General features: G+C 38.3%; 1 protein-coding gene across 4 annotated transcripts in view; it reads right to left on the bottom strand.

Moving 5' to 3' along the window:
- Positions 1-12,975, bottom strand: part of DIS3L2 (DIS3 like 3'-5' exoribonuclease 2) — a 392,467-nt gene that overhangs the window by 177,330 nt on the left and 202,162 nt on the right. For all 4 annotated transcript variants that reach the window (XM_012434086.2, XM_012434085.3, XM_012434084.3 and 1 more), the window contains exon 9: positions 97-270. In XM_012434086.2, coding sequence (XP_012289509.2) covers positions 97-270 — 174 coding nt within the window. The remainder of the gene's footprint in view (positions 1-96; positions 271-12,975) is intronic.

Genomic DNA, 12,975 nt, shown 5'->3' on the forward strand with positions numbered 1-12,975 from the left:
AATGTTCATGGAAAGATGAAAATATCTAAGCCTAGCCCCTAGTAAAGTTAAGGCAGAAAGGGTGAAATATGTTCTTCAAGGGTTTCAGGTGCTTACCTTAAATCCCTTCTCTTGCTGAACTCCTCTGGTGGAATTGTCCATGGCAGACCTTGAGGAAGACATTCCAGAACTTCTGAAGAGAAATCAGAGAAATCCACGCCATACTCTGTTAATATTCCTTCTGTTTCAGGCTCAATTTCACCAGCCTGCCCAAGACTCTTAGCCAGCTGCCTGTAGATATAACAGAAAGGGAACAACTGGGTTAGCAAACAAATGGAACATAGACACCTGTCTCCTCTCTAAAAGCAAGGTAGTAGGAAAGTTAAAAATCTCCTGCCCTTCCACCAGTAGAAACATGATCATCTGCAAATGAGGGGCAAGGGGAAAGGAGAAGAGACAGTAATGCTCTGTCCTGTTAAATCTGTAACTACAGTGTAATTTCACCTTCTGTTTTTACTTTGGCATTCTGACCTGAAAAATGAAGCCGGAAGGCTTTTCTTAGGACCCCTGCAATTTTTCTTCACAGAGAAGTCAAAATTGATATTATGATCAACCCAGTGTGCTGTTAAATAATTAGCTTCGGAGTACCTATACCTTAAGTCACGCTCACTAGATTCGTTCTGATGTTCCTATTTTACAACTTTATTAGTTTTAATCTTTAAAATTTTTAAATATTTTATCTGAACACAGAAGTAATACATGTTCATTGCGGAGCAGTTAGAAAACACAAAATCCTCCCTGTTTAATAAATGATGTTGGGAAAACTGGACCCCTTCCTGATACCTTACACTAAAATTAACTCCAGATGGATTAAAGGCTTAAACATAAGACCTAACAACATAAAAACCCTAGAAGAAAACCTAGGCAAAACCATTCAGGACATAGGCATAGGCAAGGACTTCATGACCAAAACACCAAAAGCACTGGTAACAAAAGCCAAAATAGACAAATGGGACCTAATTAAACTCCAGAGCTTCTGCACAGCAAAAGAAACCATCATTAGAGTGAATCAGCAACCAACAGAATGGGAAAAAATTTTTGCAACCTACCCATCTGACAAAGGGCTAATATCCAGAATCTACAAAGAACTAAAACAGATTTACAAGAAAAAAACAAACAAACCCATCCAAAAGTGGGAGAAGGATATGAACAGACACTTTTCAAAAGAAGACATATATGAGGCCAACAAACATATGAAAAAATGCTTACCATCACTGATTATTAAAGAAATGCAAATCAAAACCACATTGAGATACCACCTCACGCCAGTTAGAATGGAGATCATTAAAAAATCTGGAGACAACAGATGCTGGAGAGGATGTGGAGCAATAGGAACACTTTTACACTGTTGGTGAGAGTGTAAACTAGTTCAACCATTGTGGAAGACAGTGTGGCAACTCCTCAAGGACCTAGAAATAGAAATTCCATTTGACCCAGCAATCCCATTACTGAGTATATACCCAAAGGATTATAAATCATTCTATTATAAAGACACATGCACACGTATGTTCATAGCGGCACTGTTTACAATAGCAAAGACCTGGAACCAACCCAAATGCCCATCGACGAAAGACTGGACAAGGAAAATGTGGCACATACACAACATGGAATACTATGCAGCCATCAGAAACGATGAGTTCATGTCCTTTGTAGGGACATGGATGAACCTGGAAACCATCATTCTCAGCAAACTGACACAAGAACAGAAAATCAAACACCAAATGTTCTCACTCATAAGTGGGTGTTGAACAACGAGAACACATGGACACAGGGAGGGGACCATCACACACTGGGGTCTGTTGGGGGGTGCCAAGAGAGGGACAGTGCGGGGGTGGGGAGGTTGGGGAGGGATAACATGGGGAGAAATGCCAGATGTAGGTGACAGGGGGATGGAGGCAGCAAACCACATTGCCATGTGTGTACCTATGCAACAATCCTGCATGATTTGCACATGTAACCCAGAACCTAAAGTACAATTAAAACACACACACACACACACACACACACAAATCCACTGAGAAGAAAATTGAAATTATCTATAAACCTGTCATCCATTCACATTTTAGAGCACTGGCCCATTAAAAATAAAATTGCATTTAACAGGATAGTGCTGATATTATGAACGGGGTTCTACCTTTCAGAAGGCAGATCTCACTCCTTATCAAATTGACAGCTCTCTCTATTTTTTTTTTTTTTTGAGACAGTTTCGCTCTTGTTACCCAGGCTGGAGTGCAATGGCACGATCTCGGCTCACCGCAACCTCCGCTTCCTGGGTTCAGGCAATTCTCCTGCCTCAGCTTCCTGAGTAGCTGGGATTACAGGCACGCGCCACCATGCCCAGCTAATTTTTTTGTATTTTTAGTAGAGACGGGGTTTCACCATGTTGACCAGGACGATCTCGATCTCTTGACCTCGTGATCCACCCGCCTCGGCCTCCCAAAGTGCTGGGATTACAGGCGTGAGCCACCGCGCCCGGCCGACAGCTCTCTATTATCATAAGTATTGTCATGCCACATATAGATCACAAGTCTAAAGTTGTGCGTTGAATACAGGCAGCTAATAGGAAATGTGTTATGGGCCTCGGCTGCCTTTGTAGAGGAAACTGCGGAGACCAAAAATGGCAACCTCCTCTGTTGTACAAGTCTATTTATCTACCGGGGTAATCCAAGAGTCCACTCTCAGCACTTCCTGCAAGAAACTTAGCTCTGGCATCAGGACACTCTCTGGGGCCATTCGATTTCTATGAAAAAGGTTGTTTCCTAAATAAGGGTAAATGATGCTTGACTGCTGGAGTTCTTAGGTACACAGTGGAAAAGAGGAATAGGGGAGGTGGTTGCCTCATAAGCAGACTTCTAACAAATTCCAATTCTCAGCCTTGCTACTGGAATGCAGCAGTGATGGCAGCAGGGCTGGCCCCATTTCTCACACCAGTCAAGAGAGACCAACCCAGTCTACTCGTGCACCTGCCCACCAGCCTATGCTCCTGGCAGCCTGTAGACTGACCTGTGGGCTCCTCCCATACAATGTGGGCTCAGAAGAGTACTTTCTCCACAAATGGGTGGTCTCTCCCATAAAACACATCAAAAAGCCAGACAGCAAAAATATGAGAGAAAAATTAACAGAAAGCTATCTGGAAAATCTCCCAAATATGTGGAAATCCAACAACCCATGGGTTTAAGAAGAAATGAAAAAAGAATTAGAAAATATTTTGAACTGGGGTCAGGCATGGTGGCTCACACCTGTAATCTCACCACTTTGGGAGGACCAGGTGGGCGGATCACTTGAGGCTAAGAGTTCAGGACCAGCCTGGCCAACATGGTGAAACCTCATCTCTACTAAAAATACAAAGAATTAGCTGGGTGTGGTGGCTTAAACCCAGGAAATGGAGGTTGCAGCGAGCTGTACTGCAGGCTGCGTGACAGAGTGAGATGCTATCTCAAAAAAGAAAGAAAAGGAAGGAAGGGAGGGAAGGAGGGAAGCAGTGAGGGAGGGAATTTTGAACTGAATAAAAGCACAACATGTCAACATTTGTGAGAAGTAGCTAAAATAGTGCTTGGAGGGTAATTTATAGCATTAAATGCTCATATCAGAAAGGAAGAAAAGTGTCAAATCAGTGATCTAAGCTTCTACCTTAAAAAACTGAAGAGCAAATTAGATTCCAGGTAAGGAGAAGGAAATAAACAATGAAGAAACAAGAATCAATGGATAGGAAATGAACAAATAATGAAAACAAATCAATAAAACCAAAAACTAAATCTATTTTTTAGACAGGGTCTCATTCTGTTACCTAGGCAGAAGTTCAGCGGCACAATCATGGCTCACCACAGCCTCAACTTCCCAGGCTCAAACGATACTCCCACCTCAGCCTCCTGAGTAGCTGGGGTCTATCTAATATTTGTATTTTTTGTAGAGATGGGGTTTTGTCATATTGTCCAGGCTGGTCTTGAACTCCTGAGCTCAAGCAATCTGACCACCTCAGCCTCCCAAAGTGCTGGGATTACAGGTGTGAGCCACCACACCTGGCTCAAAAGCTAATTCTTTGAAAAGAGAAAAACAGAAACAATTCCAGCCTGACTGATCAAGAAAAACGAGGAGAGAAAGACACGAATTACCAATATCAAGAATGAGAGAGGAGATACCATTATATACCCCACAAGCATTAAAAGGATAATAAGGGAATTATGAATGACTTTAAGACAGTAAATTAAACATCTTGGATGAAATGAACAAATTCCTTGAAAGATGCAAACTGCCTAGGATAATTAAAAAAGAAATCGATAACTGAATATTCCTATTTAATATATCTATTATTTATTATATCTAACATATCTATTTAAAAAATTGAATTCACAGTTTGAAACCTTCCCACATAGAAAACTCCAAACCGAGATGACTTCATTGGTGAATTCTACCAAGCATTTAAGAAAGAATTATTGCCAATTCTACATAAACTCTTCTAAAATATAGAGATGGATGGAATACTTCCAATTAGTTTCATAAAGACAGCATTACCTTGGTAACAAAACCAAAGGATTAATGAGATCAAGACCTCTTATAAACAGACTTAAAATTCTTACAAAGATATCAAAGTTATTGAAAAGAAAAAATTTTTTTAAATTCTTACAAAGTTATTGGCAAACAGAATTCAGTAATATATAAAAAAGATACAGCACGACCAAATAATGCAAGATTTGTCCAACATTCAAACATCAATCAATACGTCATATTAGCAAATAAAAAACAAACACATATAATCATCTCAGTAAATGAAGAAAAAGCATTTGACAAAATTTCAACATTCACTTATAATAAAAGGTCTCAGCACATGAGTAACAGGAACTGTAAAACTTAATGGTGAAAAACAAAATGCTTTCCCTTGGAGCAGAAAGGAGACAAAGGTGTTCATTTTCACCAATACTATTTAACATTGTACTGGAGGTACTAGTGAATGCCATAAAGCAAGAAAAAGAAGACAGACATACAAATTGGAAAGGAAGAATTGCACATTGCCCGTAAGTAGGACAAAGGACTACAATTCCCATCATAGAAGCGACCAGCTTCCTACTACATAATGCCTGGCCTCTCTTTATACAAGACCCCTCGCACTCTGTGAGAACCAAAAGCCCAGTACACTGTGTGTGACTTAAACTCTGCCTCAAACTCAAGACTTTGAATGTGAAGACTGAGAAACAAAGACAAAAGCCTGCTTAGGATTCACTCACGACAGCTAGAAAGGTTTCTCATGATAGTGGTGGCGGTAGCATCCAGTGATAATGGTGCCCTGCAAGAGCGGTGGTAAGAGAATAACTGGCATTATAGCTAAACTAATCCTGATAAAAGATGATGGTTGGGCTTCTGTTCTTGGCTTTCCAGAGTTGCCTTAGTTTACGTCCCTTTTCAGGTCATTCAAGTCTTTTGCTCAGAGAGCTCTTCAATACCCTCCCAATAAATTCCTTTCCCTGCCAGAGTTGAAGATTAGAAGAGTTTATGTAGAATTGGCAATAATTCTTTCTTAAATACTTGGCAGAATTCACCAGTGAAGGTTTTTCTTGCTTATAACCAGGAACTCAGACAATTAAAGGTTCCATTAATTTTCAAAATGACTAAATTATTACCTATGTTCACTAGAATGAAGTTCCCACTGAAGATATGGAACACCTATTATCACAACCTTTGAAATTTGAAGGACACAGGAATTCAACAGTGCAAGTACAAGATGAATACTTGTAACAATGTTGTTTAGCTTAAAAACTACTTTATTCTGGTGATAACAGGTAATAATTAGTCATTTTAAAAATTATTTTGTATTTTGAAAATTAATGGAACCTGAGTTACTTCCAACCCATCTAACTCATTTATTATTCCCACAGGTCCCTGAGGTTCTGTTTCCTACATTCATCTCCTAATATCAACATCTTTAACTGTCTGGGTTCTTGTTTGTAAGCACAAAATACCAGTACTGGTTGGAAAAGAAATTTATTGAAAGAATATCAAATGGATCACAGAAACAGTGAGGCTTGGAGAGCCAGAAAAGGGGGGAGAATCAAAGAATTACAAGCTTCATCTCTAAATTCTTCATTTCTAAGATTGAAAGTCAGGGACGGGACTTTGTAAGCCCATCAAAAAAGTATCTTGAATCTCTTGTAGCTGCCAGGCTAAGGCAGAAAAAAAAAAGGGTGATGAATCATTAAACCATTTAATTTAAGGTCTCATTAAGTCACTTAAGTGAAAAGTGGGACACTAATCCGAAAGATTAAGATCAGAGAATCCAAACACACACGTGTACACACAAACACACACGATAAACAGGATGATGCGGAAAAGTTTGAGTTCCTTGAATGCCTAGTTCCAACTGACCCTCTATTGTCATGAGTCATAAATGGACCATGATAGCATTATATCCATTCTAAGGGATGGTCTTTGAATAGACAGTATAGAAGAAACTTTCTCCCAGTGGGCAGAACTTCAAGCCATATGTCCCTGGTCCACTTTAGCTGAGGAAGGACAGCCTGATAGGCTGATAGTCAGTGACTACAAATTTAGCGAGATGGACAGGGACTTGAAAGAAGAAAGAATGGAGTACTAGTGACAAGGACATCTGGGAAAGAGACATGTGGATGAAATGGGCCCACTGAAATGAGCCCAGACAGGGTGTAACTATTTGTGCTCCATGAGAATGCACAGTGAAAGGCTTCCACTGTGGAGGCAACATGGCCTGCCCGTGCCTGTCCCCATCACTGTGGTGCTGGCTCAAGGGGCACAGGAACAAAGCACAAGTAGCAGGAAATGCGCTCCACAATGTTAACTTCTCACTAATGCTGACCACCTGGATACCATCCTTGCAGGATGCTAGTTTGCCAACAGCAGCAACCAACTCTGAGCACCTGATACAGAACCATGCCGGGAGGATCCACTAACTACCTCATATCAGATTGCATCCACTGAGCTCTTCTATGACGGGGAATGCAGTCATTTCTCAACACTAAAAGAGACACTCTAGGTTTGGGTTTGCTATCTGCATTTCTTCTGCCTATCTTGCTTATGTAAACACCACAATCCTCAGATTTATGAAATATCTTTTAAGCTATTACATCTCAACATTGTTTGTAATTAGGGATTTTACCTTTTGGAAGAAGCAAAGCCCATACATTTCACTGACTGGAATGGTGTAATGGTCTGACTACTAAGCTGTTAGACTAACCAGGAAGCATCAGTTGTAGAATGCTCTGACTAAGCATTCTACAGCCAGTGTATACAGTTTGGGAAGAAAGAACACAAAGGAGGAGTCAGGCCTTTCAATAACACACTTAAGACCCACACATGAAATATTCAATCTTGACTTCACAATGCTCATCGCTACAAGTGAAAGGTTTTAGTACTTCTGGGGACACAATTATGATTCCTCTGAATTGGAATCTGAGAATATAAGAACCCTGACTGATATTAAAAGGCATAAAATATGCTATTTACTTTCCTTCCCAAAAAAACTTATGTGCAACTCAAACCATGTGCAACTCAAACCAACTGAAAGATTACTCAGAAATAATAATTCAAGAATGGCAATAACAACATAAAGAAGTTAATCATATATTATGTTGAGGTATATAAAATTTTCAATATTTGCCCATTTATTAACATGTAAAACACAATTTGATTGGATTCTACCTAATAGTATTAAAAGTTACATAAAGTAATTAACCATCCATTAATTAGTCAGTATACGTAGCTTCTGGGAGAAGTATCAACAATGAGATATATCACATACAGTTTATTAGAGAACTACAGTAATACAAAAAGAAGCAAATTCTTACATGTGGTGGGAATCTCAGCGTTTGTGAGGCAGACCTAGAACATAGCGACGACTCTATTCTCACCTTGAAGTTAAGAGTGAGTCAAGCTGGAATGCTATCCTCCAGGATATAATATGGCCAAAAATGATTATCTTATGCCTAAAATAGAAAAGGGCCTAAAAACTTAGATAAAAAAGAATTTGATAATGTCCAGTTTTTGAAATATAATACTAAAGTCCAGGAATAACTCATTATTTAAAGATTTCAGGGAGCGGGTAGAAGGAACCATCTAAACATTCAATTTAAAAAAACGCACATTTAAAAAGAAAAAAGGGAGCAAGAAAAAGAAATGGCAGAAGGATAAAATGATCTCTATAAGCACATAACCACAGAAATGACCAAAGATATTCTCAGGAACTCCCAAAAACATAAGCTCCATAAAACAAGAGCTTGAAGCAAAGATGCAAGTGCACAAGGAATAAATAAGTCACAAAAGGAAACAAAATATAAGTTTTTAGACCTCAGAAAATAAGCAGAAAAGAACGATAAAACCATCACAGAAATGAAAGTCATACTGGAAATACCTAATGAAGAATTGACACTATTTGAAAACAATAAGGATCATAGAGTAAAATCTTGAGAAAAGTCAGGAAAATGAAACTGGGCAAGAAGAGTTAAAAAGGATAACAAAGAAAATAGACGGATGTGAAAGGCAGACCGAGGAGTTCCAGGCATCACTCCCTTGAAATATAGAGTTAGAGATGAGGAATAGAAAACATTTTCTAGGATTCTTTGGAAAAGAAAACATTTTCCAAGATGATTAAGAAAACTTTTCTGAAATAAAAGAAAATGTAGGTTTATAGAAAAGATAAGTCTCAGGAAAGAATAATACAGAAAATCACCAATGAAATATATTCTAGTGGAGTTACTGGATTTTGAAGATAAAGATTTCAAAATACAAGAACTCAAGGAATATAGTTCTCTTAAGCCCTTTCTGAAAAACTGCAAGGTGATGAACTGAGATGTACCAAGAGATGGAGAAATTCTTCCACAAAGACTGGTGCTGAGCACCAGATCCATGAATGGAGTGGTGGGAGGGTGAGGAGGAGGGAGGGCAAAAGGAAGCAAGTAAAGTGACAGACGTAATATTAGTTGTTAAAACAGTCCTGTCATACCAGTTATTGGACCTTTAGGAAATTAAGGAGAAAAAAAATTTTTTTGTTTTTTTTGGTGCTTTGTGTTCTGACAAAATTTTTTACTATGTTATACTCTAAGTCCAAAGAGTCTCAATTTGTTTACTGAAATTACAACATGGCTCATAAAGACAAAATTATACTTTAGTTATGGTTTTCAAATGTGATCAATGACTCCAACTTCCTATTAGTTGTAATTAACATTTATTTTACTGAGTTCCAGAGAACATTTCTCAAGGTCCTTATTTAAATAAATTTATTATGGATTTTCACTGAAGATATATTTTACAGCAGCATAGACTGGGCAGCTTATGGCAATAAAAATCTAACAGATCAGCAATGCTGAAAGAGGTCATGCTTTTGGGGCCTTAGATGCCCTAGAAAGAATCCTATCTTGGCCGGGTGTGTTGGCTCATGCCTGTAATCCCAGCACTTTGGGAGGCTGAGGTGGGTGGATCATCTGAGTTTAGGAGTTCGAGACTATCTTGGCCAACATGGTGAAACCCCATCTCTACTAAAAATACAAAAATTAGCTGGGCATGGTGGCGAATGCCTGTGGTCCCAGCTACTCGAGAGGCTGAGTAGTTGGAGAATTGCTTGAATCTGGGAGGCAGAGGTTGCAGCGAGCCGAAATCATGCCACTGTACTCCAGCCTGGCGACAGAGCGAGACTCCGTCACAAAAAAACAAAAAGCAAAAAACAAAAAAGAAGAATCCTATTCTGTCTACTCACGAGTTCATGTCTACTCATGAACTCTTCTGTCACCTTGAAAACTGGAATTCTTTGGTATCTAAACAAAGCCAATTCTACCAGGAAACTGACTTTTACATTGTGTATTTGTCTTGCAAAAGGGTTTACTTTTATATTTTAAATTTAATTTCACTGTAAATTCTATTTAAAATGAATCATGAAAGTAACTTTCCCTTTTATGTAATGTAGTTCAAATGTTACAACTTTCTAAGTACTTTTTTCTACTCACATTCTGAAAAGATAACAATAGCTGCTTTAGGACAACTATGATTCAATGTTACATCGAAATATCTGGTGATTCTCTTAAAAACCAAATTTCACCCTCTTCTGCATCAAAATATGTCCTTCAAAAATAACTTAGGAGCTCTTGCAGCCAAGAGGAATCTAAAGAGACAAGACAACTCAATGTAATATTGAGATCCTGGAACAGATACAGGACATTAGATTTTTAAAAACAAGAAAGTTTGAAGAAAGTACAGACGCCCATTAATAATGTATCAATATTGGTTCATTAATTGTAAAGTTAAGAGAAGAAACTGGTTTTGGAGGTGGGCGAGAGGTGGCAAATGAGAACTGTACTATCTTAACAATTTTCTGTAAATCTAAATTTGCTCTAAAAAATAATGTTTATTTTTATGGGCTGGACATGGTAGCTCACACCTGCAATCCCAGCACTTTGGGAGGCTGAGGTGGGAGGATCACTTGAGCCCAGGAGTTCAAGACCAGTTGGGCAACACAGCAAGACCCCATTCCTATTAATTAATTAAAATAAAAATAAAGTTTATTTTTAAAAATCTTAGAGCAGAAAAGGAGTAAAAATAATTCAGATGTCAAGCAATAGACAAATGATAAACTAAACCATGTCATATTTGTTTAGCTTATTATCATGTATTTCAGAAAAAAATTTTTTGAAGATGTATATACAGCATAATTTAACTATTTAAAAACATTTATGGGCTGGGTGCGGTGGCTCACACCTAAAATCCCAGCACTTTGGGAGGCCAAGCCATGCGAATCACCTGAGGTTGGGAGTCAGAGACCAGCCTGACCAACATGGAGAAACCCCATCTCTACTAAAAACGCAATATTAGCTGGACATGGTGGTACATGTCTGTAATCCCAGCTACTCGGGAGGCTGAGACAGGAGAGGAGAATTGCTTGAACCCAGGAGGTGGAGGTTATGGTGAGCCAAGATCACGCCACATTAGCAAACTTATTAACACATCAAAAAATCAGGAATAAAAAAATACCTGCCTCTATTGCTTTTACTCAAAACTGAACTTTTATCAGTCACTGTGTGGAAAATATCTCCTCTCCAATTGTGAGTTGCCAACTCAGGAAGATAAGAAAAAGAAATGAAAGTCATAAGGATTAGAATCAAAGAAATAAATCTCTCGTTACTTACCAATGATGTGATTATCTACATAGAAGAGTCAAAGGAAACTCCATCTGAAGTATTAAAATGAGTAAGGGTATAGCAAGTTGACTGAATATAGGATAATGTACAAAAATTAACTGTAATTCTACATGCCAGCAGCAAAAAGAAAAGACAACTTCAAACATCTGTTCTTCAGAAGATACCATTAATAACATGAAAAGACAACTCATAAATTGAAGAGAAGATTATTTCCATATCAGTAACTGCTAAAAATATTACTTTCTGAAATAAATATTTTTAACTCCAAAAAAATCAAATGACAAACAGCCTAATTAAAAATGGGTAAAAGTTAGCTGGGCATGGTAGCGCGTGCCTGTAATCCCAGCTACTTGGGAGGCTGAGGCAGGAGAATCACTTGAACCAGGGAGTCGGAGGTTGCAGTGAGCAGAGATTGCGCCATTGCACTCCAGACTGGCTACAGAGTGAGACTCCATCTCCAAAAAAAAAAAAAGGGTAAAAGCACCAACATATGCTAAAATGAACGGGTGAAATTAAGCAGAAACAGACTATTACATAGTCTCAAAAAAAAAATCTTTCCAAAAATACAGTATAATAATTACAAGGGAAAAAAGTAGTAAGTTAGGAATCCTGGCAGATACCTCCTTAACCAAGCGATCAAGATTAACATCACCAGTATGACTTACTGACATTACGTGTCCCCTGATAAGATGCACATCACCTCTGTGGCATCTTTCCCAATAATGCCTACTCTTGATCTAATCATGAGAAAACACTAGACAAACCCAAACTGAGAAACATTCTACAAAATCACTGGCCAGTACTCTTCAAAAGTGTCAAGTTCGGGCCGGGCGCGGTGGCTCAAGCCTGTAATCCCAGCACTTTGGGAGGCCGAGGCGGGTGGATCACGAGGTCAAGAGATCGAGACCATCCTGGTCAACAAGGTGAAACCCCGTCTCTACTAATACAAAAAATTAGCTGGGCATGGTGGCGCGTGCCTGTAATCCCAGCTACTCAGGAGGCTGAGGCAGGAGAATTGCCTGAACCCAGGAGGCGGAGGTTGCGGTGAGCCGAGATCGCGCCATTGCACTCCAGCCTGGGTATCGAGAGCGAAACTCCGTCTCAAAAAAAAAAAAAAAAAAAAAAAAAAAAAGTGTCAAGTTCATGAAGGACAAGTGAAGAGTAAGAACTGTCACAAATTGGAGAGACTACAGACATAGCTAACTGTAATATGGGATTCTGGACCTAGATTCTGAAACCAAAAAAGAATGTCAGTGGAAATAGTGACAAAATATGAGTAAGACCTATACTTTAATAATATCATACAAAGCATATTTTTATGTACAAAGCATATTTGTACAATATTATTAAAGTATTGTTAAAAAGTTAACTTTAACAATACTTTAATAATACTTTAAAAGTTTAAATACTTTAAAAGTTAACTTTAATGATACTTTTAAAAGTTTAACAATACTTTAACTGCTTAAAGGCTAATTGCTTATTTTGATAAGTATTCCATGGTCATGTAAGATGTTAACATAAGGAGAAGATAAGTAAAGGATATACAGAAAGTCTCTGTTCCATTTTTGCAATCTCTGGAACCAAAATTATCCAAATAAAAAATTAACTGTTAAAAAACATGAAGACGCTGCCTAGAAGAAACATAACAATGAATATATGAATAGATGTTCAACTTCATCAGTAATTAGGAAAAAATAAACAAAAATCATAATGATAATCACTGTTTTGTACCCACCTGGCTGGCAAAAATGAAAGAGTCTAACAAGTGTTAATAAGAATGTGGAGC

This window comes from Aotus nancymaae, unplaced genomic scaffold (genome assembly GCF_030222135.1).
Source record: "Aotus nancymaae isolate 86718 unplaced genomic scaffold, 86718_ANA_hifiasm-v0.15.2.pri h1tg000008l, whole genome shotgun sequence".
In the NCBI taxonomy this organism is placed as follows: Eukaryota; Metazoa; Chordata; class Mammalia; order Primates; family Aotidae; genus Aotus; species Aotus nancymaae.